General features: G+C 42.3%; 1 protein-coding gene across 1 annotated transcript in view; it reads left to right on the top strand.

Annotated features, from left to right (window-relative positions):
- The window catches only part of LOC149262253 (BSD domain (BTF2-like transcription factors, Synapse-associated proteins and DOS2-like proteins)), a 408,058-nt gene that overhangs the window by 368,138 nt on the left and 12,755 nt on the right, over positions 1-27,165 (top strand). Inside the window, exon 13 of the mRNA XM_089423765.1 lies at positions 16,473-16,596. Within this exon, the coding sequence (XP_089279891.1) occupies positions 16,473-16,596 (124 nt within the window). The remainder of the gene's footprint in view (positions 1-16,472; positions 16,597-27,165) is intronic.

Here is a 27,165-nt window from a genome sequence, read left to right as displayed (position 1 = left end):
AAGCTAACATTGAATATTCGTCCCTTGTGCATTCTTCTAAAAATCTGCGTGAGTCCCTTTGAATGGATGCCTCTGCATTATGCTCTTGATCCATAATCAATTTTCCTTTCCAGTTGTCAGATCTCTGCTCTGATACCATGTGAGAATTTCTAAATTGAAATTCTATCACTACAGCAACTGATTTATTTCACCTACTTATTATTCTCAATAAGTTATTTACGAAATTTCTTTTGCAAATATTAAAATAAATTCTTAGAGCCCCATGGTGTAAGTGTCCCATCCTCCTGTGCCATAGCTCATTCAAGTCTTTGTTTCCATTACTGCCTATTAGTGCCATTGGTGATTCTATTTGTAACCTGTACAACCTATTAGTTCTGATTCCAATCCGAGCCTTCTTTTTCCAACTTGGGTGTTTGACATATACTTTCTCCTTAATGAAGAAAACATCATAACCTTTGTTTTGAAGTTGAGATACAAAAAGAAAGTTTATCCCCAATCCCAACACATGCAGCAGATTGGTTGCCCGAAGTCGCTCTCCTGCTTCGGTTTGAAAAACTATGTACCTCTTCCTACTGGAGTACACTGTGCCTTATTCCCCATGGTGATCTGAAAATTCATTCTTTCTTCCTGATAATCTAAAAAACATTCTCGGATTCCTGTCATATGCTAGAAAACTCCACTGTCTACATACCAAACCTCCGAGGAGGTAGAGCTTGCAAGGCAAGCAACTTCTTCTTCCAATCTGGAAGCTAACATCGAATATTTGTCCCGTGTGCATTCTTCTAAAAATCTACGTGAGTCCCCTTGAGTGGATGCCTCTACATTATGCTCTTGATCCATAATCGATTTTCCTTTCCAGTTGTCAGATCTCTGCTTTGATACCATGTGAGAATTTCTAAATTGAAATTCTATCACTGTAGCAACTGATTTATTTCACCCACTTATTATTGTCAATAAGTTATTTACGAAATTCTTTCTGCAAATATTAAAATAAATTCTTAGAGCCCCATGGTGTAAGTGTCCCATCCTCCTGTGCCATAGCTCATTCAAGTCTTTGTCTCCATTACTGCCTATTAGTGCCATTGGTGATTCTAGCTGTAACCTGTACAACCTGTTAGTTTTGATTCTAATCCGAGCCTTCTTTTTCCAACTTGGGTGTTTGACATATACTTTCTCCTTAAGGAAGAAAATGTCATAACCCTTGTTTTGAAGTTGAGATACAGAAAGAAAGTTCATCCCCAATCCCAACACATGCAGCAGATTGGTTGCCCGAAGTCGCTCTCCTGCTTCAGTTTGAAAAACTATGGTACCTCTTCCTACTGGAGTACACTTTGCTTTATTCCCCATGGTGATCTGAAAATTCATTCTTTCTTCCTGATAATCTAAAAAACATTCTCGAATTCCTATCATATGCTAGGAAGCTCCATTGTCTACATACCAAACCTCCGAGGAGGTAGAGCTTGCAAGGCAAGCGACTTCTTCTTCCAATCTGGAAGCTAACATCGAATATTCGTCCCTTGTGCATTCTTCTAAAAATTTGCGTGAGTCCGCTTGAGTGGATGCCTCTGCATTATGCTCTTGATCCATAATCGATTTTCCTTTCTAGTTGTCAGATCTCTACTTTGATACCATGTGAGAATTTCTAAATTGAAATTCTATCACTGTAACCACTGATTTGTTTCACCTACTTATTATTCTCAATAAGTTATTTACAAAATTCCTTCTGCAAATATTAAAATAAATTCTACTTCAGTTATCACACAACTACCCAGAGAAAAAATACATGCACAAGAATCAATCACATCGACACAGTTATATTTGGATAATTGTCCTCGGAAGAACCCAAAGCGGGAAAACCAGTGCAATAGATGAGGGCTTTGTTAATCTTTAACAACAATTGCTTTTACAAAGAATGATTTTATATAGAAACTGAAAGAAAACACCTGGGACTTTCCCTTTGAGACCCTTTGACACTTTGGAGACCCTGCTCCCACTTTTGCGTCACCCCTGCATCATTTTGATTGACCCAACGTGGCTCTGTGTCCCTCTGCGTCAGCCTGCGTAGTCCTTGCGTCTCTCCTCTGGACCGCGTCTCTCTTTCTGCGCTGTCTTCCACTGCCCCTGCGTCACCTCCTCCTCGATCACTGCCTGCTGCTGAAGCCCTCCTCTTCCTCCACCCTGCAACTCCCTTTGAAATCGATCTTCTCTTCCTTGAGAATCAAATTTCCTTGAGATATTGAGTACCTACCAGAGTATCTCCAAATGACCCTCAAGTCTTCTCTTATACTTTTCTTGTTGGTGAATCAACAACCGAGATTAAGTCCCTAATGAATGGCTAATATTAAAACAGACTTGATCCTAGTCTTTTAGAAGCTTCTCATCCTTATCTTTATTAATACCCGTTAATATTTTTATTTTCATAAGTTTAGAGTTAGGAACCCATTAAAAATATTAATTATTTTAATAACTCCTCATCCGGATGGAATTTCTCAAAATGTTTTTTGGGTCTTGGAGATCTCATGTGCCTTAGCGTCTCCTCCAAATTTCAAGGCTAGAGCACATCCGATGCTACCAAAAATCAACAAAAACCCTAGAAAAAATTCATCACATGAAAACCATTAAAAATATGCGATTATACTCACAATTTTTCTAAGAAATTACCTTCTTTCAATCCCAAATAGACATCTCAAATACATAAACTACTTTCCAATAGAAATAGCTCCCAAAAGATCACATCCCCACAAGTAGCAAGTAGCCAAAAGGCTAAGTCGAGCTCTCTAAAGGAGGATGAAATCCACAAGTGATAACAAAAAGAAAGAATGGAGTGATCCATCTTTTATATGAGGTCTATCACATCTATTTATCAAACTAAAAGTCCTATGACCAATTTGATTTTGAGTAGAGATGAAGTAAATGGGTTACAAGCCAACCCAATAACTCAACAAAATAAAATATGCCACTAATTTCTCACACATGTGAACTCCAATCCCTCTATAAGCATAACATCGTGTCCTTTTAATGCTAATAAGGCTATGTTGTCGCTCATATTGTACAAGCACTGTAACAACGACTTAGGTCGAGGGCTATCACCGTGATCCCTGACCTCGCCATTCTAGCTGTCTCCCAACAACAGGCTATGGGGGGTAGTCCCTATGGAAATGTGAAGGCGAAAGACAAGTTGGTATCCAACAAGTCCAGGAGACACAGTTGAGTAGGCTAGCTACTTGGTTAAATCTAGCAAGATCTTAAGGATTAGATTAAATTCAAATATGAAACCAGTGCCTTATGGAGTAAAAAATCTTGGTTATTATTAAATTAAATCCAAGTAACCGTATGGACAACTGTTGCTTAGATGCTTCACTAACCTATGTGCGATGCAAATCCTAAGACCTAGATGTGATGCAAGGATCTTGTTTACTTTTAGTTATATGCCTAATCCAAATATGACCTTCCCTTAACCGTTTTGAAGCTAGGCTCCAAGGTAGGTTGTGGGAAGAAGGCCAATAGGAAGCAAGCAAAATCTTGATCAATAATACCTTCTGTTAGGATCTTATCACTTGATGCCTTTGGCGCTACATAGATTGTGGCTTTTGACGACTGCAAGTTCATTGTGTTAACCATCGAGGAGTTGCCAAGCCCCTCAAGCTAGATGAGAAGGGTGGCCCTAGAAGTCTATCAAGCAAGCTTATGCTTGGGGTAAATTATGAATGCAACTAGGCCTAGAATGCTTATGCAAAGGATGTGAGTGAACCTTAAGTTGAGATTGTTTAATTGTTTAAGTACTTAAGTTATGATCACTTATTATGACAAGAGTACTTAATGATGAATTATAAAACAATCTTACAACCAAAAATGTGTTGCATTATTAAGTGCCAATATTAAACACTCCAAAGACAAACTTATATTCCACAAGATGCTTAACCAATGAATTATTAGCCAATGATTATCAGTCACAATTGCTCAAGATATTCCAATGATGATTATGAACAATCTTATGCCAAAGATAATACCAGAAATTATGTTCTTTAGACAATGCCACTTATCGTGGTTAGATTTTAAATGCCAAGACAACCAAATAGATTCTTCAATGCTTTAGATCACAATTAGAACAAGATGCCAATTTATCATTTGCGAACTTAACACAATTAGATATCAAGAAACAATATGACTTGGTTTACAAGATACCAATATGCCCAAGGAGGCTTAAGATATTCAACAAGATTAGAGCTTCAATTAGTGATTTTAGTGCTAAGTTAACAATTCTTAGATCTAACACAAGACAAACAAATGTTAGATTTCAATAGCATAAATCACAATGAGCCAATTTAATCATGAAAACCACTTATGTGACATATAGGACAGAAACAAGTAAATAACTCTAGATCAAGAAATTATCAAGCATATGAAACCTAAATATGACCAATGAGATGCCCAATGACATGCCAAGCAATTATATGAGCTACTTAACCCTCTTATGATAAAGTATTCAGAGATATATCAGATCTGGGAACACTTATAACAGCAGTAAGAAAGATACGCAAACAATGAGCTACCAATGTGAAAGTGTGTGCCAAATTGTGTCCAAGAATTGCCAAATGCTAGAACAAGTTTGTCAAATTGAAAAATTTGATTTTTAAGCCCCTTAAGATGTGATCTTTAGATTTATGTCAGATCTGATCTACTGGTTATGCAGATATTTCGGTCACTAAATAAGTAGATCCATGCTCAAAAAATCAATGCCCAACTTACTAAATAACTAGTAAAATTTTACCATGAAACTTTTAGTGTGTTTAGGAAATTTAGATATGATTTCTGGAGCATTTAAACATGAATTTTACCACTGTTATGAATGATTCAGAGAGCTGTAGCAAATAGTGAGGAAACATAAGGGTTTAGAGATCAAACCCTAGGCTCAAAGCCTTGAAGATCACTTGCCCAATTTGTCAAAACTTTTTCAATGAACTTGGCATCTGAAACACCAATCTTGAGCCAATTTCTCCCTGCAAAAACCACCAATACTCAGTCCAAAAATTTCAGAGATGGAGGGAGGGCAAAATAGGGGCAAGAGAGGCCAACACTAGGCCTAATAGGGCTAGCACTGGGGCAAAAAGGCCTAGATAGGCCTGCATTAAGGGGAAGAGGCCTTGGAGGGCCTAGCGACTTAGGGTAAGAGCCCTAAAGGGCTGCTATGGGCAATGACTTAGGAGGAAGAGGAGGTTGAGGGCTTGGGAAAGGCCCTAAGGCCTAGACCTAGGGTTCTAAGGCCAAAAATGCCTGTCGCAAGCCCTTCGAGGGTTGCGACTTGGTTGGGGGACAAGAGGGGAAAGGGAGAGCAGAAGAGGACGAAGGGCTAGCGGAGGGATAAGGAGGCCGAGAAAGGGGAGACAAAGGGAGAGGAGAGGGGATGAAGGCCTTTCAAGACCATGGCAAAGGCTAAGAGGGAAGGAGGCAAAAGGGAAGGAGGCGAGGAGGGAAGAGCGAGGAGGAGAAGGGAGCGCAAAAGAGGACGAAGGGCTAGCGAAGGGATAAGGAGGTCGAAAAAGGGGAGACAGATGGAGAGGAGAGGGGATGAAGGCCTTTCAAGGCCACGACAAAGGCCAAGAGGGAAGGCGGAGGCCACTAGGGCTTACGGGCAACCTCCAAGAGGCTAGAAGAGTTGACGCAGGGGCGCAAGAGGCAGACATTGAGGGTTTGGTGGAGAAATCCAGGCCTAGGAGCCTTCAAAACCGGAAACCCTTGCTCCAAAATTAAATTTGCTTCAGATCATCAGATTTACCGCAAAATTCCTTGATGCTGGGCTTGCAAAAAATTCTAGAGGCTAGATCTTACCTTCAAGGGCCTAGATCTAGCTCAAACTGCAACACATATTTTTCAAATGGCTTGGATCTCACCTGCACAAATGAATTTACAAGTATCCAAAACTCCAATATATACAAAAAAAATTCAAAACCGGAAAAACCCCAACTGCAAAACAAGGGTTAGAAAATAAATTAGTTACAAAAATCTATTTTACAAATATATTTACAAAATATACATGTGTACAATGCTTGAGAAAATTTTGAGAAATTAATTTCTTGTAAATCCTTGATAATGGCTAAATGTATTTTCGAGAGATAAATGCAAGCTACAGCCTTAGTGAAGTTAGAAAAACCATAAAAATATTTGAAGTTCAGACAAGGTCAGCCTGTGCCCACAGTTTGTGCACTTGGAGCCCAAGGGCTGGGGAATCTGCAAACACTATATAATTTTCCGAGCATAAATCGTTAGAACAACAATGAATTAGATCATCTAAGATAAGCCCAAAATTTATCAATAGAGTGTTCCTATCATCTACAATGAAATAACGATTTAATTTAAAAATTTAAATACAATATAAGAATGCCTGTACCTAACACATACCACAAATCAGTAGAATATAGACACCATGAACTGCAGCCGAAAGTCTTTATTATGATTATTACATCATTTTTTCTGTAGAATTACTGTTAAAATTGACAACTATGGCCAAACTCCATGTGGGTCTACTTATACATGGCAACTAATATTTTTCTTGGAATCCTCTCGTCGAGAGGTGTAGGATTGATCTAAAGATCATCCGATTCCGATAAGTATTCATGGAGATATGAATTTATTTGTGTTATGGGACAATTCATCAAGGTCGGCCAGTGACCAAATTGCCCCCTCTCATCCTCAATGTAGCACTATAAATAAAGGTGACTTTCAAGTCATTTCACACACCTCTTGTGATCTCTTCCTCTCCACTTGTCTTTGGGTTTTGGTGGGAGGAGAGATCTTAAGATGATACGCTGCCCTAGAAGAAGCGCTAGACCCTAACGCTGTCATGGAGGAGACACAACTTCTTATACATTGTCAAGGAGAAGCCCTAGACATGGAATTGAAAGGGTTTTCTAAGGAGACCTACATTGCCCTAAATTACAGTGCATTAAGCCAACCTTAACGCTGGTATGGAGAAGCCACTTGATGCCCTAATACGCTGTCTAATACGCAGCAAGAAGAGGCACTTAACGCAGTCATGAACATAGCTAAAGGGAGATCCACAAAAGCCCTAACCACAGTCCTCTATACACAACTAATCACAAGGCATAACGTAGACCCCAATACACTGTCCTATACGCAACAAGAAGAGGGACTTAGTTGTCCCTAACACAGTCATGGAAGGAGGTTAAACACAGGCCTTATCTGTTGGCCTTATTCCACTCATATGCTGGAAAGAACACAGCTCTAACGCTACCCTAAATGAGGTCATGGAATCACAACAAGGATTGGACAAAAACGCAGGTCTATGACTGACATCTAGACGCTGATTTAGGAGGGTCATATTATGCCCTAGCTGCAGAGAATAGGAGGGCTTATGACTGTATAATGGAGGCCTAAAAGACAAGCCCTAACGCTGTGTAAGAAGGCTCAATGCAGGCTTGAATAAGGGCACATATGTGCAGTCCTAAGGAAAGTCATACACGTTGTTACAATCTCGGTATATACTACAGACTTGGGTATAGAATCTTGGTGACTAGGTGCAGTCATAGAAGGAGCTTAGACAACATGGATTTGACAGTGGTGCAGCCTCAAGGATAAGCTGTTCAAGGGTCAAGATATTTGGGTGCTGTGTGTAGACCTATCTTGCTGCTGAGCTAGGCCACAGGCCATAGCCAGCAGCATAGAACTTTAAGGGTTGCACTAATCAGTGGTAGTGCTGGAACCTCTCTTGGATCACTGCAGTCTTTGAGTTGTTGACTGTATCAAGGACTAACATGATGTAGGTGACATCAATGATGTTGAGAACAACTCAGTGATATTTGGGTGCAACACTGAGACGATGAAGTACAACATGATGGAGACAACATGATGATGAATGCTGCAACATGATGGGCATGGTAGTGAGGTGCAACATGATGATGAGGTGCAACATGGTGATGGGAGCAACATAGTGATGAGAGAAACTCAGTGATTAGGTGCAGCAAAGTGACAGGTACAGCATGATGATGAGGTGCAGCATAGTGATGGGTGCAGCATGGTGATGGAGTCACCTTGTAGGATCCGTTGAAGCTGTATGTCTTCATTGGAGTTAAGATCAACTACCTCATGTGTTATCTTCATAGAGAAGATCTCTGCTCTTATTTTGATAAGTCAAAATGTTGACTTCTGATGTATATGTGCTATCTCTCTCTCTGCTGAACTATTGAAGAACATAAGAAGAATTGATCAAGGGTTTCCCCACATTGGGGTTTGTCCCTGGCTGGCGCCACATCTAGTGTCCTCTTGTCTTGGCTTGTTTTCTGCGATTTATGTTTATGTTCTATCTGCATTTTACTATCATGCTAATTGTGATTGCTAATCTGGAATTGTTATTGAGCTAATATGGAAAATTGAAGTAAATTTGCTCTCAGCATAGAACATACCTAAATTTCACATGGAATTAGAGCTGAGGTGAAGACAAAGCCCAAGCAAGAGTGAAAGAGCAATCACCGAAGACAGTTGGTCAAGGTCAAAAGACTCAATGGGTTCCTCATCCCATTTCAAATTCACCAAGGGTGAAGTCGAATCAAGAAGATTATCATAGTGGCGCAACGGAAGCATCTGGTGGCCTACCTAAAGGTCGCTTCAATGGGAAGTCTAGATCTAAGGATGGAAGGAAAGGTAGATGCCTTGCTTGCACTGAGTTTGGCCATTATGAGGAGGAGTGTCTGAATAGAAGGGACACATCACTTGATGATGATAACAATCATTCCAGGGGCATCTTCAATGATTGAAGGAATGACAGGTTCAATGGCACATGAAAAAGGAATGCAGGTCATCAGGAAAATGGTCGACTCTTCAAGAAAGCAAGGAACTCCAGGTATGAAGAATCAAATGTTGTTTCTGATAAGCAAAAGGAATATTATCTTATATTGGCCCTCTCCACTACTTCTCTGGACTCTTTGGGAATCTGGCTTATTGATAGTAGTGCTTTAAGGCACTTCATCGGAGAGAAGGAAACAATCGTGGAGATTATACTTGGAGTCAATGCCACCTATCCCGGAAAGGGTGTAGGGAATGTTATCGCTCAATTGAATGAGGGTAACACGATTCATTTAGAAGAAGTTCTTTATGTACCTGATCTCAAGAAGAACCTGGTGTCCATTTCGGTAATGGAAGTCAAAGGTTTCAAGGTGGCATTCATCGATGGAAAGGTACGTGTTTGAAAAAGGAATTTTAAAGATGCTTTTATTCTTGGGTTTAGGGTTGGCAATTTGTATCAAGTTGAAAGAAGTCCATTGGTGATCATGCCAGTTGACACATCTCTCCTATAGCACCGAAGGTCTGCTTATCATGGGGCCCTACTCGATGTGAGTCAGATGGTGACAAGGATGCTTGAATTCAAGAAGAGCATGGAAGTACATGTCTGAGATGTACCGAAGGAAAACTTACTAGGGGAACATTCCCCTCATGTAGCAAGTCCACGGATTTGGAACAACTCGAGGGGTTTGAGATTCATGATCGAGAATCTCATGTATGCAGGTGGAAGAAAACTCTCTATGATTTAAAGCAAGCACCCGGAGCTTGGTGTGAGAGGATTGATAGCTATCTGATGACGCTGAGATTCTCTAGGAGTGAAGCCGATCCAAACCATTGCTTTAGGGTTGTGGATAATAGACCTCTCATACTAGTACCTTATGTGGACGATCTTTGTCTGGCAGGTACAGACCCTCTCATTTTCAAAAGTAAGAGGGAGTTGGTGCCAGATTTGGAATGGTGAACTGCAAGCCCGTGACTACCTCGATGAAGCCTAACTTTAATAAGTTATGTGGTAGTGATGCTGGACCTGATTTGGGAAATGCCTCTGAGTTTCATAAACTCATACTAGCATTGATGTTCTTGGTGAACTCCTGTCCAAATATATGTTTTGCAGTTAGCATGTTGAGCTCATATATGGTTGAGCCTCATTGGATTGGTGCCAAGAATCATTTGAGATATATTCAGGGCACAATCTCTCATGGATTGAGATACACTGCCGGAAATGTGAAGTTGCATAATTATTCTGATGTTGATTAGGCAGACAGTGTGGAGGATCACAAGAGCATTTTTGGGTGTTGGCTCTCTTTGGATTCTGCTTTAATATCCTAGATAACCAGGAAATAGAAGTCGGTTGCTTTGACCACCGCTGAGACCGAATACATAGCTACGAGTATGACCTCGTGTGAAGCTGCCTGGTTGTGGAAGCTCCTCAGTGAGCTGTTTGGACCCGTGCTGGATACCATCGTGATCTTCTGTGACAACCAGAGGGGGATTCGATTGCTAAGGAATCCCGTGTTCTATGATCACTCGAAGCATATAGACATCAGGTACCACTTTATCTAGGATATGGTACATTGAGGAGCAAGAAGGCTCCATCGCATTGGGACTAATGTGTAGGTCACCGATATTTTGTCGAAGCCCCTGGGAAAGATCAAATTCTTGACTTTTCGAGAACGACTAGGAGTCGTGGAGAGACTCTCTCCTAAGGGTCCTGTATGATATGGACATTGAGCTCTGGGAGCTCCGGGGGGCTTGGGGGTACATCTTGGAGTGATGAGCAACCATAGGGTGAGTGGTTCAACCTTCCCCTAGTGGTCTGCTATGTAAGTAGGAAGAGTGGTTCATCCTTCTCCTCCTGAGACACAGTCATAGGGTGAGTGGTTCAGCCTTCTCCTAGTGATTTGTTGTGTACAGGGTGAGTGGTTCAGCGTTCCCTTGGGATACCCCTTGTGACATGCAGGCAAGATGAGTGGTTCATTCTTCTCCTGCTGAGACATCCTACCCATGCAGTCTGGGACTCATGGGAAGTACCTCTCATCTGACCAATGAGTAGGGAAATGAGGATAGGGACCATAGTAGTACCGATGGATGCATCGTGTTACTACCGTACTCCCTATGCTAGGATGATATTGATCTAGGATCAATTGGAACTGACTTCGGGTTAGTAAGAGTGATATAACTCACTCTCTTTTGGAACTGACTTTGGGTCAGTAAGAGTGGTATGAGACACTCTCTTTATTTGGAACTGATTTCGGATCAGTAAGAGTGGTATGATACACTCTCTTTATTTGGAACTGATTTTGGATCAGTAAGAGTGGTATGAGACACTCTCTTTTATATGGGACTGACTTCGGGTCAATAGAGGATGGTATGATACATTCTCGATCACTTCTTCTTCTTCTTAGTTCAGTAGAGCAGTGCAGGGCACTGATGGCAAAGATAGTACAGTCTGGTAGATGGATTAGCAAATGGAGTTCTCCCTAGTTGAGAGGGAGTGTTAAAATTGGAAACTAGGGCCAAATACCATGTGGGTCTACTTATTCATGGCAGCTGATATTTTTCTTGGATTCCTCTCGTCAAGAGGTGTAGGATTGATTTAAAGATCATCCGATTTCGATAAGTATTGATGGAGATATGAATTTATTTGTGTTATGGGACAATTCGTCAAGGTCGGCCAACAACCAAATTGCCCCCTTTCATCCTCAACGTAGCACTATAAATAAAGGTGACTTTCAAGTCATTTCACACACCTCTTGTGATCTCTTCCTCTCCACTTGTCTTTGGGTTTTGGTGGGAGGAGAGATCTTAAGATGATACGCTGCCCTAGAAGAAGCCCTAGACCTTAACGCTGTCATGGAGAAGACACAACTTCTTATACGTTGTCAAGGAGAAGCCCTAGACGTGGAGCTGAAAGGGTTTTCTAAGGAGACCTACGCTGCCCTAAATTACAGTCCATAAAGCCAACCTTAATGCTCGTATGGAGAAACCACTTGATGCCCTAATACGTTGTCTAATACGCATCAAGAAGAGGCACTTAACGCAGTCATGAACACAGCTAAAGGGAGATCCACAAAAGCCCTAGCCACAATCGTCTATACACAACGAATCACAACATCACAACGGATAACGTAGACCCCAATACGCTGTACTACACGCAGCAAGAAGAGGGACTTCGCTATCCCTAACACAATCATGGAAGGAGGTTAAATGCAAGCCTTATTTGCTAGCCTTATTCCACTCATACGCTGGAAAGAACATAGCTCTAACGCTGCCCTAAATGTGGTCAAGGAATCACAACTAGGATTGGACAAAAACGTAGGTCTATGACTGACATCTAGACTTTGATTTAGGAGGGTCATATTATGCCCTAGCTGCAGAGAATAGGACCGCTTATGACTGTATAATGGAGGCCTAAAAGACAGGCCCTAACGCTGTGTAAGAAGGCTCAATGCAGGCTTGAATAAGGGCACCTATGTGCAGTCCTAAGGAAAGTCATACACGCTGTTACAGTCTCGGTATATACTACAGACTTGGGTATAGAATCTCGGTGACTAGGTGCAGTCATAGAAGGAGCTTAGACAACATGGATTTGACAGTGGTGCAGCCTCAAGGATAAGTTGTTCAAGGGTCAAGATATTTGGGTGCTCTGTGTAGACCTATCTTGCTGCTGAGCTAGGCCGTAGGCCATAGCCAACAACATAGAACTTTAAGGGTTTCACTAATCAGTGGCAGTGCTGGAACCTCTCTTAGATCAAAGCAGTCTTTGAGTTTTTGACTGTATCAAGGACTAACATGATGTAGGTGACATCAATGATGTTGAGAACAACTCAGTGATATTTGGGTGCAGTGCTAAGACGATGAAGTACAACATGATGATGAATGCTGCAGCATGATGGGCATGGTAGTGAGGTGCAACATGATGATAAGGTGCAACATGGTGATGGGAGCAGCATAGTGATGAGAGCAGCTCAATGATTAGGTGCAGCACAGTGACGGGTGCAGCATGATGATGTGGTGCAACATAGTGATGGGTGTGGCATGGTGATGGAGTCACCTTGTAGGATCAGCTGAAGCTGTATGTCTTCACCGGAGTTTAGATCAGCAATCTCATGTGTTATCTTCATAGAGAAGATTTCTGCTCTTATTTTGATAAGTCAAAATGTTGACTTCTGATGTATATGTACTATCTCTCTCTTTGCTGAACGATTGAAGAACATAAGAAGAATTGATCAAGGGTTTCCCCACATTGGGGTTTGTCCTTAGTTGGCGCCACATCTTGTGTCTTCTTGTCTTGGCTTGTTTTTTGCGAATTATGTTTATGTTCTATCTGCATTTTACTATCATGCTAAATGTGATTGCTAATCTGGAATTGATATTGATTTAAGATGGAAAATTGAAGTAAATTTGCTCTCAACATAGAACATACCTAAATTTAACAATTACATTAGTCAAACATGAGATGGCTTGAGACACAAATGACCTCTAATTTATAGATAAATACTCCAAGTGGAAAATAACGGCTAGTTGGCTTGATCCTCGTCAAAATTGGCCGTTGATAAATCTTTGATGATCTTTTAATCTCTGCCGTTGAAATAATTATTTTTGAGGAATTTTCGAATTTCTCATTAAACCCCCTTTTTATTAGCTCAAAAATAATTATTTTGAGCTAATTTCCTCAAAAAGTTGACTTTGACTTGACCACCAAGGCCCAAGGGTCCAATTTTTCTTGAAATTTCAATATTTTCTTGGTGGGGGACCTCCAAAAATTATTTTTTTTTGAGACCCACGAATTTTTCCACTTGGAGAATTTAATTTCTCTAGCAAATACTTTTTTTGACTGAAATTAATTAATTTTCTGGCTTAGGATTAATTTTATTTATTTTTCCAAAAAAATTAATTTATTGACACTTGAGGGGATTAGATGTTTTGTCCACCCTCTAATATTTTAGCCACGATGTCTAAGTATGAGGGACCATGCACAAAAATATTTTTTTACATAAGATTTTATATAATTCAACACTCAAAGGGGGAATACCTGTTCATTATAGACCCTCAAATAATTACCTAGTTCTGTGACACAATATGATCTAGTAGACCAAGTGACTTGTAATAAATAATTTAGCAAATTAGCTTAAATTATTCCCAAATCACTTTTACAGAACATTCGACTAAAACACAATGACTCACCTAAGACTTTGACAATAACTTCCACCTTAGCTTTGGGGTGAGGTTGGAGGGAAAAACTTTGCCGATCATCCGTGTTTAGAAACACAAATGAATCAATGAGGTGAAAAACCTCCTAAGATGAAATTTGTCACCAAAATAATAGGCTTACCTAGGTTGTTACATACATACATGGTCTTACTAGGATCATTAACATTACAGATTTGCATAATGGGTTAACAATGACACTATAGCTGATCGCTGATGATCTCGATCTTTGATGAAAAGTATCGTATATCTGCTTCCTTGGAACTTTGACAAAATGTGTGCAACAAGCTCCAAAAGTGCAAAATGTGGGATAGATGCATCTCCAATTGTCATGATCAACCACAATTTGAGGAGGGATCCTCAAATCAAGGCTCAAGAGTCAAAAAACCTCGTGTCCAAAATCCAACTCTGGGTGCCCTGTGTCATCTTCATGGGTGCCATCTAAGCAATGTGGTGTAGTCTCTCTCCAACATTGGGGATACATGAGGTAGTACAAGCCCTCCCTAATCATCTTGGGAATGATCATCATCATTTGGACTTTGGATCAAGCCATGCCCATTAGACGATGTCAAGGCTAGCTCTGGGGCAAAATGGATCTGTTGGGTTGAATTGTCTGCCAAGCAAAATGAGCTCAATGTTCTGTCATCTGAGGGTGCTCTAGGGTGTTAATCAACTGTCAGGATCATCAAAGTGCCCAACACGCCACTATGGAAGGGCACATTGCATCTGCAAGGTCATCATGTTGTTTGGAAGGAGGTACAACTTGGGAATCATTTGGAGTAAGAGTGGAATAAGTTGTGCCCTTAAGACATCAACTGCTCTATGCAAAACCGCTTGGAAAAACCATCTCAAACTCAAGTGAAAGCTATCGTTCATTAAAGATAATGACCATAGATGCATCATAGTGGACCATACTTAATTGTTAAGGGCATAGAAATACTTCAAAGCGGGATCATCTTCAAATATCTAACTAGACTAAGTCCCGTAAAAGTGCTCCCTACCTTTTTAGAGGTGGTAGGTAATCAATCCTATTAGGTGCTTCTAGCCAATGTAGCAAACATCTTGATTTTATCGTGAAAAAATTGTGAAATCTTGATTCTTTGGGCTAGTTGATGTTTGCTGATTTTTTACCAATATTTTCTTGATTTTTACAATTTTTGGTTTTTTGGACCCTAGTTGATTTTATCCCGATGCTGATATTTGCAACATTGCTTCCAGCCCCTAAGGGGAGGTGCATTTTCAACCCTTCAATTCATAGGTGTTAGTGACAATAGGTGGCAATGGAAGGGATTGACCTCATGGCTAAGTGGATGGCCCGGGAACTAATCGGTGGAGGTTCACATCCTGTGTCTATAGATGTAATGGAGAGAGCAATTATGGAAGCACGAGTTATCCCTTCCCTCAGCTTACTTTGTTCACCCCTTTTGGCAATCGTGTAAGACAGTTTTAATGAGTGACATTCACCTTAAATTAACCATTTGTGGGTCCAGGAGATAGGTCTGCCTTTTAATTGGTGGAGAGTCTTCAACCAAATCCTCTTTTGTGTCCTTTTTCAGTGATGGGCATTACAAGTTGGAATGCTTATATGTTCCAGTGCAGTCTAGATTGCACTGCAAGATCAAGCAAGTAGTCCTCTCACAAGGATGATAGGAACAGCTTTCATCAAAGTAAGTTTGCATGGAATTAGAAAGGCGTTCCGAATGGAAAATTCTTCACTTTTTGTCTCATATCCAAGGATAAAATGATTTACCTAGTCTTGGAGTAGGCTAACAGTTTTGAGCCTATTAGGATGAAACAGTATTAAAGACTGAAGGTCAGATACAAAACAGGAGAAAACACTGTCAGAGTGATGGACCGAGACATCTGAGTCAATACAAGAACAAAATGGACAATATTCTTCAGTTGTAGAGTTCTTGTTATGCCTCCTTTTGTACAATGGCTTTGTGTTTTAAAAGATGTGCATGGGGTTAACATGGTATTGTGGGTTTACAGTGGTATACTAGATAGTTTAGGGTGGAATTTACTCTGTTATCTGGACATTTTGTTCACACTGTTTTCAGTTGAAAACACCGAGGAAACACATGCAACTGGACTACATTTGAGGAACATTTTTTCCTTTACTGAGCATGGACATTTCTTTAGCAGAATGCAATATTAACTAGTCTTGCAAAACTCAGCATTTGGGAAAAATTTACAGGGGTTGTCAACCAGGAAATGAGGAAACGTTGGCAAAACTCGGTGAGCATAAAGTTGGACCTGAGTAACTTGGAAAAACTCCAAAAACTCGTTGACCTGAAAACTATAAAAATTGGATAATTTGTGAGAAATCAAAGAGTTTTGCAACTTTCATCTTAACTTGGAAGAAATACTATGATTCATTAAGTCACTTTTCTGACTTTTCCAATTTTTATAATTTTATATTGATTTAGATATGACCTTGTTGACGACCTTTGTTCCTTTTGTAGGGTTATGGAATCATTCGAGATGCTAGCAGGGAGAGTGCTGAAATGGATATCAATCAGCCAAAGCGAACATTGTTACAGGATATTAATAGGCATGCAGCAGTTGTTCTTGAAGGGCAGGCTCTAGGTAGGAATGATCCAGTTTCGCATCATTTGAAGTGTATTCTGGATATTTTAGTGGAATGATAGCTACTATGATATACGATGACATGCACCATGTAACAAGTGAAAAGCTTAGAAGTTATGTTTACAATTGGTTAATACATTTTTGTTTCGACAATTTAAAGAATTTTGTTTGAATCACACATTGCCAAATTGACAGTGAGCATAATTTATATGTGTTTCCCAGTTAGCTTGAGATCCATATCTTCTCTGTTTATGATAACTTGCAAATATTACATGCATCATAAATACACTTTTTGGTTATTTTTCTTAAATTCCAAAAGAGATGTTCAGATATTTTCTATTCCCATTGGCATTATTTGTACACATTATTCGTAAGTTGCAAGGAAACAAATGGAAAGGATCTAAATACAGGGAGGCAACACACACACATATGCATATTACAAAAATAAATATGAACCATAAACATAGAAAATTTATATCTCTAGATGTTTCTCTCCAAATTGCTTTGACGAACTCAGAGGCAAACTTCTAGGAAAATGACATGTTTTTAGGATGAGGGAGGGGGCTATTTTATTGGCAAAATTTGGGATTTTAGGGCCCCACACCGTGCCTCTTTGTTTATTTTATAATATATATTTTGCTCCCTATATAAAAATAGTGCTTTTGGGGAGGATTTTCCAACCTGACATTTCTGACAAGCTGTTATGAATGTAAATAATTAATAGTTAACAGTGATTAGTATATTGAAAAGATATGTCTCAAAATACATGACCATTCATGAAGGGGTACCCACTTAGGTATATACATGGGACCCTCACTTGTAACAATCTCATATCACTTGTATTCAAACATACTTATAAAAATATATTATTCATCCAATGATGGACATTCGTATATTCCAAATATTTTGAGTATTTTGCTGCATATACGAACTTTATTCATAACATTTGGTATCAAAGCATAAACTAACTTTATTCATTACATTGGTATCAGGGCTGTTCGATCCTCTGGCTGCTCAACCGTTGCACAAATCCAGTCAGATCCAAACTTTGGCCATCAACCTATTGTCAATTTTGTTGCTGTTACGATTCAAACATTTCAATACACAAGTTTTGGGAGTTTCTCCATTCTACGATCAGGTCTTTGGCAATTAAACAAGAAAAAAAGGAGAATCCTTATGAGGGTGGCAATGATGCTACTTTTTTCCCCTTCCTGGGGCTGCTAACTCTCCATCTTCTTGAGCTCCTCCTGTGACCGCTCCTATTTGTCCTCCTCGCTCTCACTATCGAAGAACACCTTGATATAATGTGCCTTTCTCTTTGCTATACATCGGTGTCTTGGTGCCCAAGGCCCCTGGAAAGTGAAGCATAGCCTCCTCCTCCTGAGGTCTCTCCTGGTCTCCTCATCACGCTGATTTCTCTCTGTCCACTCCCTTTGAGAAGGTCTGGTGTCTTTCCCCTTAGGTGGGAAGGTGCTTTTTGTAGGAGCTTTGTTTTTCGAGATTGCATCTTGCAAATCCCATGCTCTGCTATTTACATCCTGTAATGAAGTGGGCCTATAAGATCTCACTACTCCATGTAGGGGCTCAGTTAAACCCTCCACAAACAGCATGATCCTTCAAGTTTCTAACAAATCTGGCACCATCACGAATAGTCTCAAGAATTTTGCTATGTAATAGTATGAGTTTGCTTCTCTGCCTGTGTGATATTCCCGCTTAGCAATATTGCTAAAAGAAATATCAACCTTGCCCAATTTTGTCTTATTTCATGTTTGCACTTAGGATATGTGGGTTCAAAGGTCCCACATGAATTTTGGGATTTAGTGGGGGCCCAAACATTAGGAAGAAAGGGAAATATTGTGGCTCTAGTGGAGCATGGGGTCCATCCCACGGAGAATTACAACCCACATGTGGAAGACACTCTCATTGAAGCGAAGTTGGTGGGGAAAGTCGAGTTGGGCCCATATGGGCATCTTGGAGGCTCTTTGATAAATAGAGCAAGAGGCACTCATTTTGGTCATTCATTCATCTATTCAGAAATTGTGTCTTTGACATAGCACGCTTGAGAAGAAGCCGAGTTTGCAATGCTGTTTAGCACACGAATGTCTCCGAGCGGAGATCTCAACCCTTGCTTCGGTGGATTTCGAGTGCTAGCCCAATGAGGGAGTCCTACCTATACCAATTTGTACCATCAACAAGGAGTGTGGGTTTGTGGAGAGAATTGGCAGCAACGATATAGGAACTGCATAGCTCTTGGAGGAAGCACACTTGGAAGTTGTGGAGTGAAGGGAGTTAGGGGTTGAAGATTGAGGTGGAGTCCGGGGAAGTGTTGTGAGGGTTTTTGCCATTTTGGTGGAACAGTGAATGCAACATTTGCTACAGGTTACATCTTCTGCTTGTGGAGGAGGGCCAAGCATTTGGGGGTCAATTTTGGAGCGTCAAAACTAGGACAAACCCTTTCTGGGTTTATTAAAGGGAGGCCAAGGTTAATTTGGTAGAATTTTCTAGGCAGATTTGAGGGGTCAAACCGGGGTCCCAACTTTTAGCCAACAACTAGAGGAGCTAGGGGAAAATTTGGCCGAAATTCCAAGGTCAACATTTGAATTTTGGCCAATTCCTTCGTGGGTTTTCGTGGGTTATTGGTGGAGAGCTTGAGGTTAATTTCTTGGAATTTTTGTTGATTTGGGGTAGCATCGGATGTGCTCTAGCCACAAAAATTGGTGGAGAGGCTAAAGTACATGAGATCTCCAAGACCCAGAAAGGGTTTGGACAGAATCTAACCGGTTTGGAAGATATTAAAATAATTAATATTTTAATGGAGTTCCTAAGTCTAAACTTAGGAAAAATAAAATATTAATGGGTGTTAATATAAAACTGGGTTAGAATGGTCCAAAAGTCATCGATCAAGCCAAATCTAATCTTAGCTGTTGATTAGAGATTTAATCTCGGCCGTTGACGGACCAACGAGAAAAGTATAAGAGGAGGGTTGAGGGTCAGTTGGAGAACACACAAAGAGAGATCAAGAACTCGATTTTCTGGGGCAAGGTTTGCTGAGGAAATTGAGTTAGTGATCTGAGTTGCAGCTAAGGGGCAGTGAATACATAAGTGAGAGGCAGAGTTTGTACCAGGAGGATCAGTGCAGAGCTGGGAGAGGTTGACGCAGAGCCAGCTAGAGGCCACGCAAAGGCAACCAGGAGTTGTGCAGAGCCAGAGACGCCAGCGTGTGAGACGCAGAGGGTCTAGGGGCTGATGCAAAGGCTCTAGAAGCTGACACAGAGGCCAGAGAGGCTGACGCAGGGCCTAAAGGCAACTTTGGAGGATTTCGTGGGACTGACTAGGCGCTGGTGAGCCAGATAGGGTGACGCAATCCCTATCAGAGTGATGCACCGCAGGAGAAGCTGTAATTGTTGCTGTGGGATTGTTCATCTGGTGTTTTATCAACTAGAATATCTGTCTCCGAGTGAGAGGTGCTACTGTCGAGGGCATTCTCTGTTGGGTGAGCCATTTCTGGCACCCAGGTTGTATTCTGAAATTGCATAATAATAAAACCCTTTGAATAGCTGCACCAGTTTTCCTGCATTGTATTTTTCCGGGGACATTAGCCCAAAAACAACAGTGTCACTTGTGTGCTTGTTTCCTTTCAGTAGATGATCTGTATGTGTTGATACTGTACTTGTATTTATTTTCAGTATTTACATGGTAAATAACTTGTTAAGTAATTGAACAAATAGGAAGAAATAAATCATATAGTACAGGAAGAATTTCTAACGGGTTAAATCAGATGGTATCAGAGCATGGTTGCAGATCACATGATCACTGAAGGCATTAGCCGAGCAGAGCAGTAGCAGCAAAAAACAAGTGCTCTGAATGACAGAAGTTGTTCCTAGCAAAAAGCAGCAATGAAGGGGTGACACAGAGTGCCTGCTTCATCAATTCGAGCCAGGAGGAGGATCAACGCAGTGGCAGAGAGGAGCAGACCTGACCTATGCAGTGCTCAATCATCTTTCTCAGCCAGGAAGGATTGACGCTGTGGCCAGGAGGTTCTGAATTTTGTGGGCACCAGAATTGCGCAGAGCCTAGAGGCTCAGTTCTTCAGGTTGTTGAGGTATAGGGTGCTGCGGATAATTTGCGGAGCTACGCTGGTGGGGTACTGTGGTTAGAACGATACCTAACAGTGAAAGACCAAGGAGGAAGGATTTCCAGAAAGGAAATCGAGACTCAGAGGGAGTTGAACCGAGGACTTCCAGGAGGGAAGTAAAGAGACTGAGAGGAGTCAGAAGAAGAGCAGCAAGATTGCAGTGAATGGGCTGAGAGATCAGGATAGACTGGACGAAGCGTCCAACTTCGTAGTCTGGAAGGCCAAGATCTTGTCCATTCTAGATAGGTATCGCATCAAGCACTTCGCCTTGAAAATGATAGCGATCCCAGTTGACCCAACTGAAAATGAGAAGTATGAGGACGTAATGGCCAGGGTAAACTGCATCATCCTTGATGGGGTCAAGGATCATGTGGTGCCACATATTGTCGAGAAGGACACGACAAATGAGATGTCGGAGGCCTTGAAGAAATTGTACCAGCATACTTCCATGCAGAGGAAGATGTTACTTGAAAATCAGTTGTGGTCATACCAAATGCAGAAGGGAGAGTAGATAGATGTCTTCCTCGGTGGATTGAAGGAGATCCATGATCAGCTAACTTCCATAGGGGCCACGCCAGATCAGGAACTGATGGTGAGGACCGCATTGAACGTAGTCTCAGAGGATTGGGAGGTATTTTTCCAGAGCATACTGGGCAGGTCGAGCCTTCCAGATTGGGAGGAACTGTGGGCAGCTCTTCGTCAAGAAGAGATCAAACGGGTGACCAAGGCGAGGAGTAGCGGAAAGGGGGCTAGAATCAAAAAGGAGGAAGAAGATGGTGCAGCTCTCGCATATGCGGGAAAGCAGGAGAAGAGAAAGAAGAACGACCTCTTCAAGGTCAAATGCTTCCATTGTGGGGAACTAGGTCACTATGCGAACCAGTGTCTGAGGAAGAAGAGTAAGGGAGAGGCTTCTGAGACCAAGGCAGCGCTAGTAAGGGTGGAGAAAGAAGTGGAGACAGATGATGACTGTGCCATGAGTGCTCATGCGCCACTTGAGAGGAAGTGGGGAGACATCGAGCTGTAGTTAGATGGACTACAGATGATGAGGGGCAGGATCCTTGAGGTACCCAACCTCTTGGATTATACCTTGCTACGGGAGCTCCGAAGGGGAGTAGCAGGACTGGCGGATGTGGGTAGAGACAGATGCGGATGAAGCAACAGAGAATGCTACAGTGCAGGAGTCCCCAGACAGCGTGAGGCAACAATGCGAGATGCATGGAGTTGTTGTAGCAGCACAAATGTCAGTAGAGGGAGCACTTGTCAGCGACAAAGGGAGCTTCAGCATCGGGAGTGTTTCTAGCCTGACATAGATGTCAGAGTTGGGAGGATCAGTTACTTACTTCTTAGTAACTGAGTTGTAGTGCAGCGGTTAGCAGTGGCAGTGCTATGGGCAACACGATGCAGCATGATGAGAGGGGATGCAGTGTAGATGTAGCAGTGGCAGTGGCAAGGCCATAGGCAGCAACACAGATGTAGAGGGAGTTGTCGTACATACGCAGCAGTGGCAGTGGCAGGGCCATGGGCAGTAGTACAGGATGCAACAGTGTAGAGGATGTTGGGCGGGGAGGCCTAGCATTAGCACAAGGACTGATGCTGGATGATTAGGGTGATACTCAGTGGGGAGTATTACTAGAGCACAGTCCTTTCTAAGAGGGAGTGTTAATTTGGGGTAGCATCGAATGTGCTCTAGCCACGAAAATTGGTGGAGAGGCTAAAGCACATGAGATCTCCAAGACCCAGAAAGGGTTTGGTTAAAATCTAACCGGTTTGGGAGACATTAAAATAATTAATATTTTAATGGAGTTCCTAAGTCTAAACTTAGGAAAAATAAAATATTAATGGTTATTAATATAAAACTGGGTTAGAATGGTCCAAAAGTCATGGATCAAGCCAAATCTAATCTTAGCCGTTGATTAGAGATTTAATCTCGACCGTTAATGGACCAACGAGAAAAGTATAAGAGGAGGGTTGAGGGTCAGTTAGAGAACACACAAAGGGAGATCAAGAACTCGATTTTCTGGGGCAGGGTTTTGCTAAGGAAATTGAGTGAGTGATCTGAGTTGCAATTGAGGGGCAGTGAATACATAACTGAGAGGTAGAGTTAGTACCAGGAGGATTAATGCAGAGCTGGGAGAGGTTGACGCAGAGCTAGCTAGAGGCCACGCAGAGGCAGCCAGGAGCTGCGCAGAGCCAAAGATGCCAGCGTGTGAGACGTAGAGGGTCTAGGGGCTGACACAGAGGCTCCAGAAGCTAACGCAGAGGTCAAAGAGGCTGACGTAGGGCCTAGAGGCAGTGCTTGAGGATTTCATAGGATACACTGGGAGCTGGTGAGCCAGATAGGGTGGCGCAGAGCAATAGAAGTTGCAATTGTTGCTGTGGGATCGTTAGTCCAGTGTTTTATCAGCTGGAATATCTGTCTCCGATTGAGAGGTACTACTGCCGAGGGCATTCTCTGTTGGGTGAGCCATTTCTGGCACCCAGGTTGTATTCTGAAATTGCATAATAATAAAACTCTCTGAATAGCTGCACCGATTTTCCCGCATTGGGTTTTTCCAGGGACATTAGTCCAAAAACAACTGTGTCAATTGTGTGCTTGTTTACTTTCAGTTGATGATCTGTATGTGTTGATACTGTACTTGTATTTATTTTTAGTATTTACATGGTAAATAACTTGTTAAGTAATTGAACAAGTAGGAAGAAATAAATCAGATAGTACAAGAAGAATTTCTAATGAGTTAAAATTAGAAATTCCAACAATATTCTCAGCACTGAAGGAGGCACTAGCAGTAGTTCTTTGCAACCAACAACATTTTTTCTGGGTAGTTTCAGCGCAGAGCTAGGACAGAGCAGTAGCAGATTTGATGAGGGATTTCTTATTGTTCATTTGGGCTTAGCTAGCTAGCCTTGAGGAAGCCCAGGTGCACTCTTTCAAGCACCTCATTGTACCCTCTTCTTATTATAATAAAATGGCTCAGTAGCGTAGAGTTTGGTGAAATTTCATGGTCTAACTCGTGTTTGATATGCATGATTTTATGTCTACGTTTGCTTTGTTATTTACTGTAAAAATTCCCTTGGAATATTATAGAGTTATCAAAGCAATAATCTTAGCTCGGCCTGTGGGAAACCCCTCGTTCTATGACAATACCAGAATAAAAAGCTGAGAAATCATGGGATCCAAAGAAAGATTATAATCTAACAACATGGTAGTAACCTTGAAGGAGGTGATTAGGATGCAACAAATGATGATTGATGTGGGGGAGAAGTTGATTCATTCTGCAATTAGGAATCAGGACATGATTGCAATTGATGTGGAGTTATTGAAGCAAATTGGAGGACATGCCAATGATTAGGTCATGGCATTCAGGCGTCCCTCTCTTTTTGGGAGTTCTGTGGACTAAGAGGCATGCACAAACCAATGGGGATTTAGTGGAATTACGCTGGGATGATGAGGAGGATTAAGGAAGAAGAAGAGATGAGAGAGAACATACCCATGGAGGAGTTCATCTAGATATGTTCTAGCCGGTTGAACATGAGGCTAATGGCATGCAGGAGGAGCATGAGGATACACCTAGTGTGATACAGGTGTCACCGTTTTTGGAGTTTCCTTTGGTAGCCCCAGTAGACAGATTGGAGGAGGTAGTTGAGCACACATCCATTGATGAGGCATCCCGGTGTATGACAGAGATTCAGAATGACAACCACATACAGTTGGCTGATGAGCATGTTTTGCATGTTGGGTTGTCTATGGAGGAGTATTTGGAGGCTCATGTTGATCCCATGATGGAGGAGGATGTGCAGCCATTCTTTGTGCTAGCCATTGATGAGGGGGAGCATAGAGACCACATTTTGGAATTCCAACACAGTTTGCTTCAGAAGCACACTGACAAGATCTACAGCGTTAGCAACCCACCCCTATGCATTGGATTGAGAGAGGTGGAGCTACCTAGTAAGATCTCATTTGTTGACCTTGATAGCAAGATGAGATGATCAGAGTTGCACAAGGTGCAACATCTGCATGTCGGGGTTGTTCTATGTGTGGGAGTTCGTGCATTCGATCCCTCTCTTAGGGTTGGATGGAGATGGTGGTGGACCAGGGTGTAGCTCAGCAGGATCTTCCAGGCACTGGGGATACTGGAAGCGCACACTGACATTGGGTTTCGGCTGGGACTCCCTATCATTTCCCAGGTATGTCGGTGGATTACAACTTGGATGGTAAAGTTGACCTAGCAATAGAGCATGCACATTCGCTAGGGGAGTCTCGGTCAGCAACAATGGCCAACCAGTTTATGGACAGACTCCTTTGGTTGTCTTGGTATGACATTTGTACACGGGATCACAGGGTGATCAGCATACTCTAGTAGGAGTTTGTCAAAGGAGGTGGCATTGGCAGGCCACCAGACAGTGCCTTGTATGGAGCTGGGGACTCTTCACTTTTGTGTGGGGCACAAAGGACGTAGAGGAGCAGCGCAGTGGTAGCATCACTGCTGACACATAGGGAGATTCACTTCGCGAATCCCTTAGAGGGGATTTGGAGTGAAGATCCATTCATCGGTGGGTATAGTGATGCGATGGTGGAGGTGATGATACCAATCAGGTGTGGGCCGACACGTAGAGACACAGCTCTAGGCCATCACATCCAGGGATGTGTGGGAGCATCTAGTATTGAGCAGTGGACTACAGGTGGACATGGAGATGCATGGTGGTGTACTGTAGTGTGTTGGATCGCATTGTGGAGTAGGAATGCCTTACATCACATTGGTTACACACGGGGAGTGGTTGGTTCCTTGACATAGACATGACGCAGGACGGTAGAGGATGGTATAGCCTTAGCTGGGGGTATCCAGTGGTGTACAGGGACAAGTTGCGGTTTACAGTGGCATGTTGAGGAGTACAACGATGCTTGGTGGTATGTGGTGACACACGATGCAACGCATCAGACTCTTGGAGCATTGCCTCCAAGGGGACTTATGGACTGGGGCAGTGGGTGTACCATTGGATGCAACTCACCTAGGATTGATGAGGACATTGTTGAGCATCTGGGGACACCATGTTTAGCAGAGATAGGGCTTTGAGGGAGTTATCAACAGATCTGAGGCAGAGAGAGTGTTGTCCATGGGATCACTCTTGAGCATTCTGACAGACTTTTGATCATACCCTTTGGGACATACCCACCTGTCATCCTCCAGTGTTTCTTATAGTCATAGAGTGTTTGATTATTTCCCCTTGACAATCTCCATTCAGACAACAGGGCATGGGAGGCTCACCCTAGATAGTTGGATGAGACACCGCGTGTCATGAGCTGGGAGGAGATTCTCCAGTTGAGACTCTTGGTAGGTGCACGAGTGGTTGGATACAGGCTTAGGGATGGCATGGTTGATAGCCGAGGTAGCATATGTTCCACCCCTGAGCTCACACTTGAGGGATAATGGATGGTAGGCTTTGTCTTCAAGAGGGTACACAGACTCTGAACAGTGTCCGGGTGTATCATCAGGAGTTGGGATAACACATTTCACTGCATGGTCTGGTAGGAGCAGGCCAGGTTCGCATGCGTGGGACATACTCCTAATACTTGGGGTCCACCAAGGGGATACATATAGGGGTCAGAGATAAGGGCTAGATGGGTTCTAGTAGATAGTAGTGCTACGCAGCGATATCCTGTGAGGAGAGGGAGTTATGAGCTTCTCGTATGTTTGGGGGATCTAGGGACCCGGTTGGCGGGTGGATCACTCCCCTTTGTGATGAGCAGGGTCATGGCAGAGGGTGATCCAGTTCACTTTGGGTTTGACACATGGGGGATCATTGAGACCTCCACGGCATGGCGAGGCAGACTTATCTTGTTATGGCTTAGGGTCGAGATTGGTAGTGGAGGGGTAGATATTGGCATCATGGGGATGCCCAGGCAGGATGAGCTTGGCTCTCACAGATATTTCGCCACTAGGCCTCATGAGAGGAGGATATAGTCTACACACGGTGGGGAGTATGTCATAATCAGAGTAGCGCAACTTCAACATGGTGGCACCACTCTAAGATTAGCAGGGGACCTGATCATCACTGCTCTTCACAACTCAATAACCTTTAGGGATGAGCTGACTACTATAGGGGAGATCATGCAGATCTTCCACTGGGCTTTAGCGAGTCACCGAAAGCGTGGGGGACTTCATTAGCATGGTAGGTGGGCCAGCAGGATGATATCAGGTGAACCTCACGTGAGTGAGACACTCTCTGCAGGGATTGTGTGGTATCTTTGAGAGTTTACTCCTAGAGTGCATGGGATGGCCTATGTGGTAGGGCAACGTCACAAGGAGTTGGGCATAGTGCCACATTATCATGATCCCCTACTCATTGATGGTATATATGGGACTTTTGGTACTTATACCAGGTAGGATAGTGAGTGGAGCGAGAGGAGCTTCAAGCAGGACATGATGACTTGGGAT

This window comes from Pinus tabuliformis, chromosome 6, assembly GCF_031772625.1.
Source record: "Pinus tabuliformis cultivar Carrire ecotype Pingquan chromosome 6, CPIR1, whole genome shotgun sequence".
Lineage (NCBI taxonomy): Eukaryota > Viridiplantae > Streptophyta > Pinopsida > Pinales > Pinaceae > Pinus > Pinus tabuliformis.
This window is presented reverse-complemented; position numbering and strand designations above follow the sequence as displayed.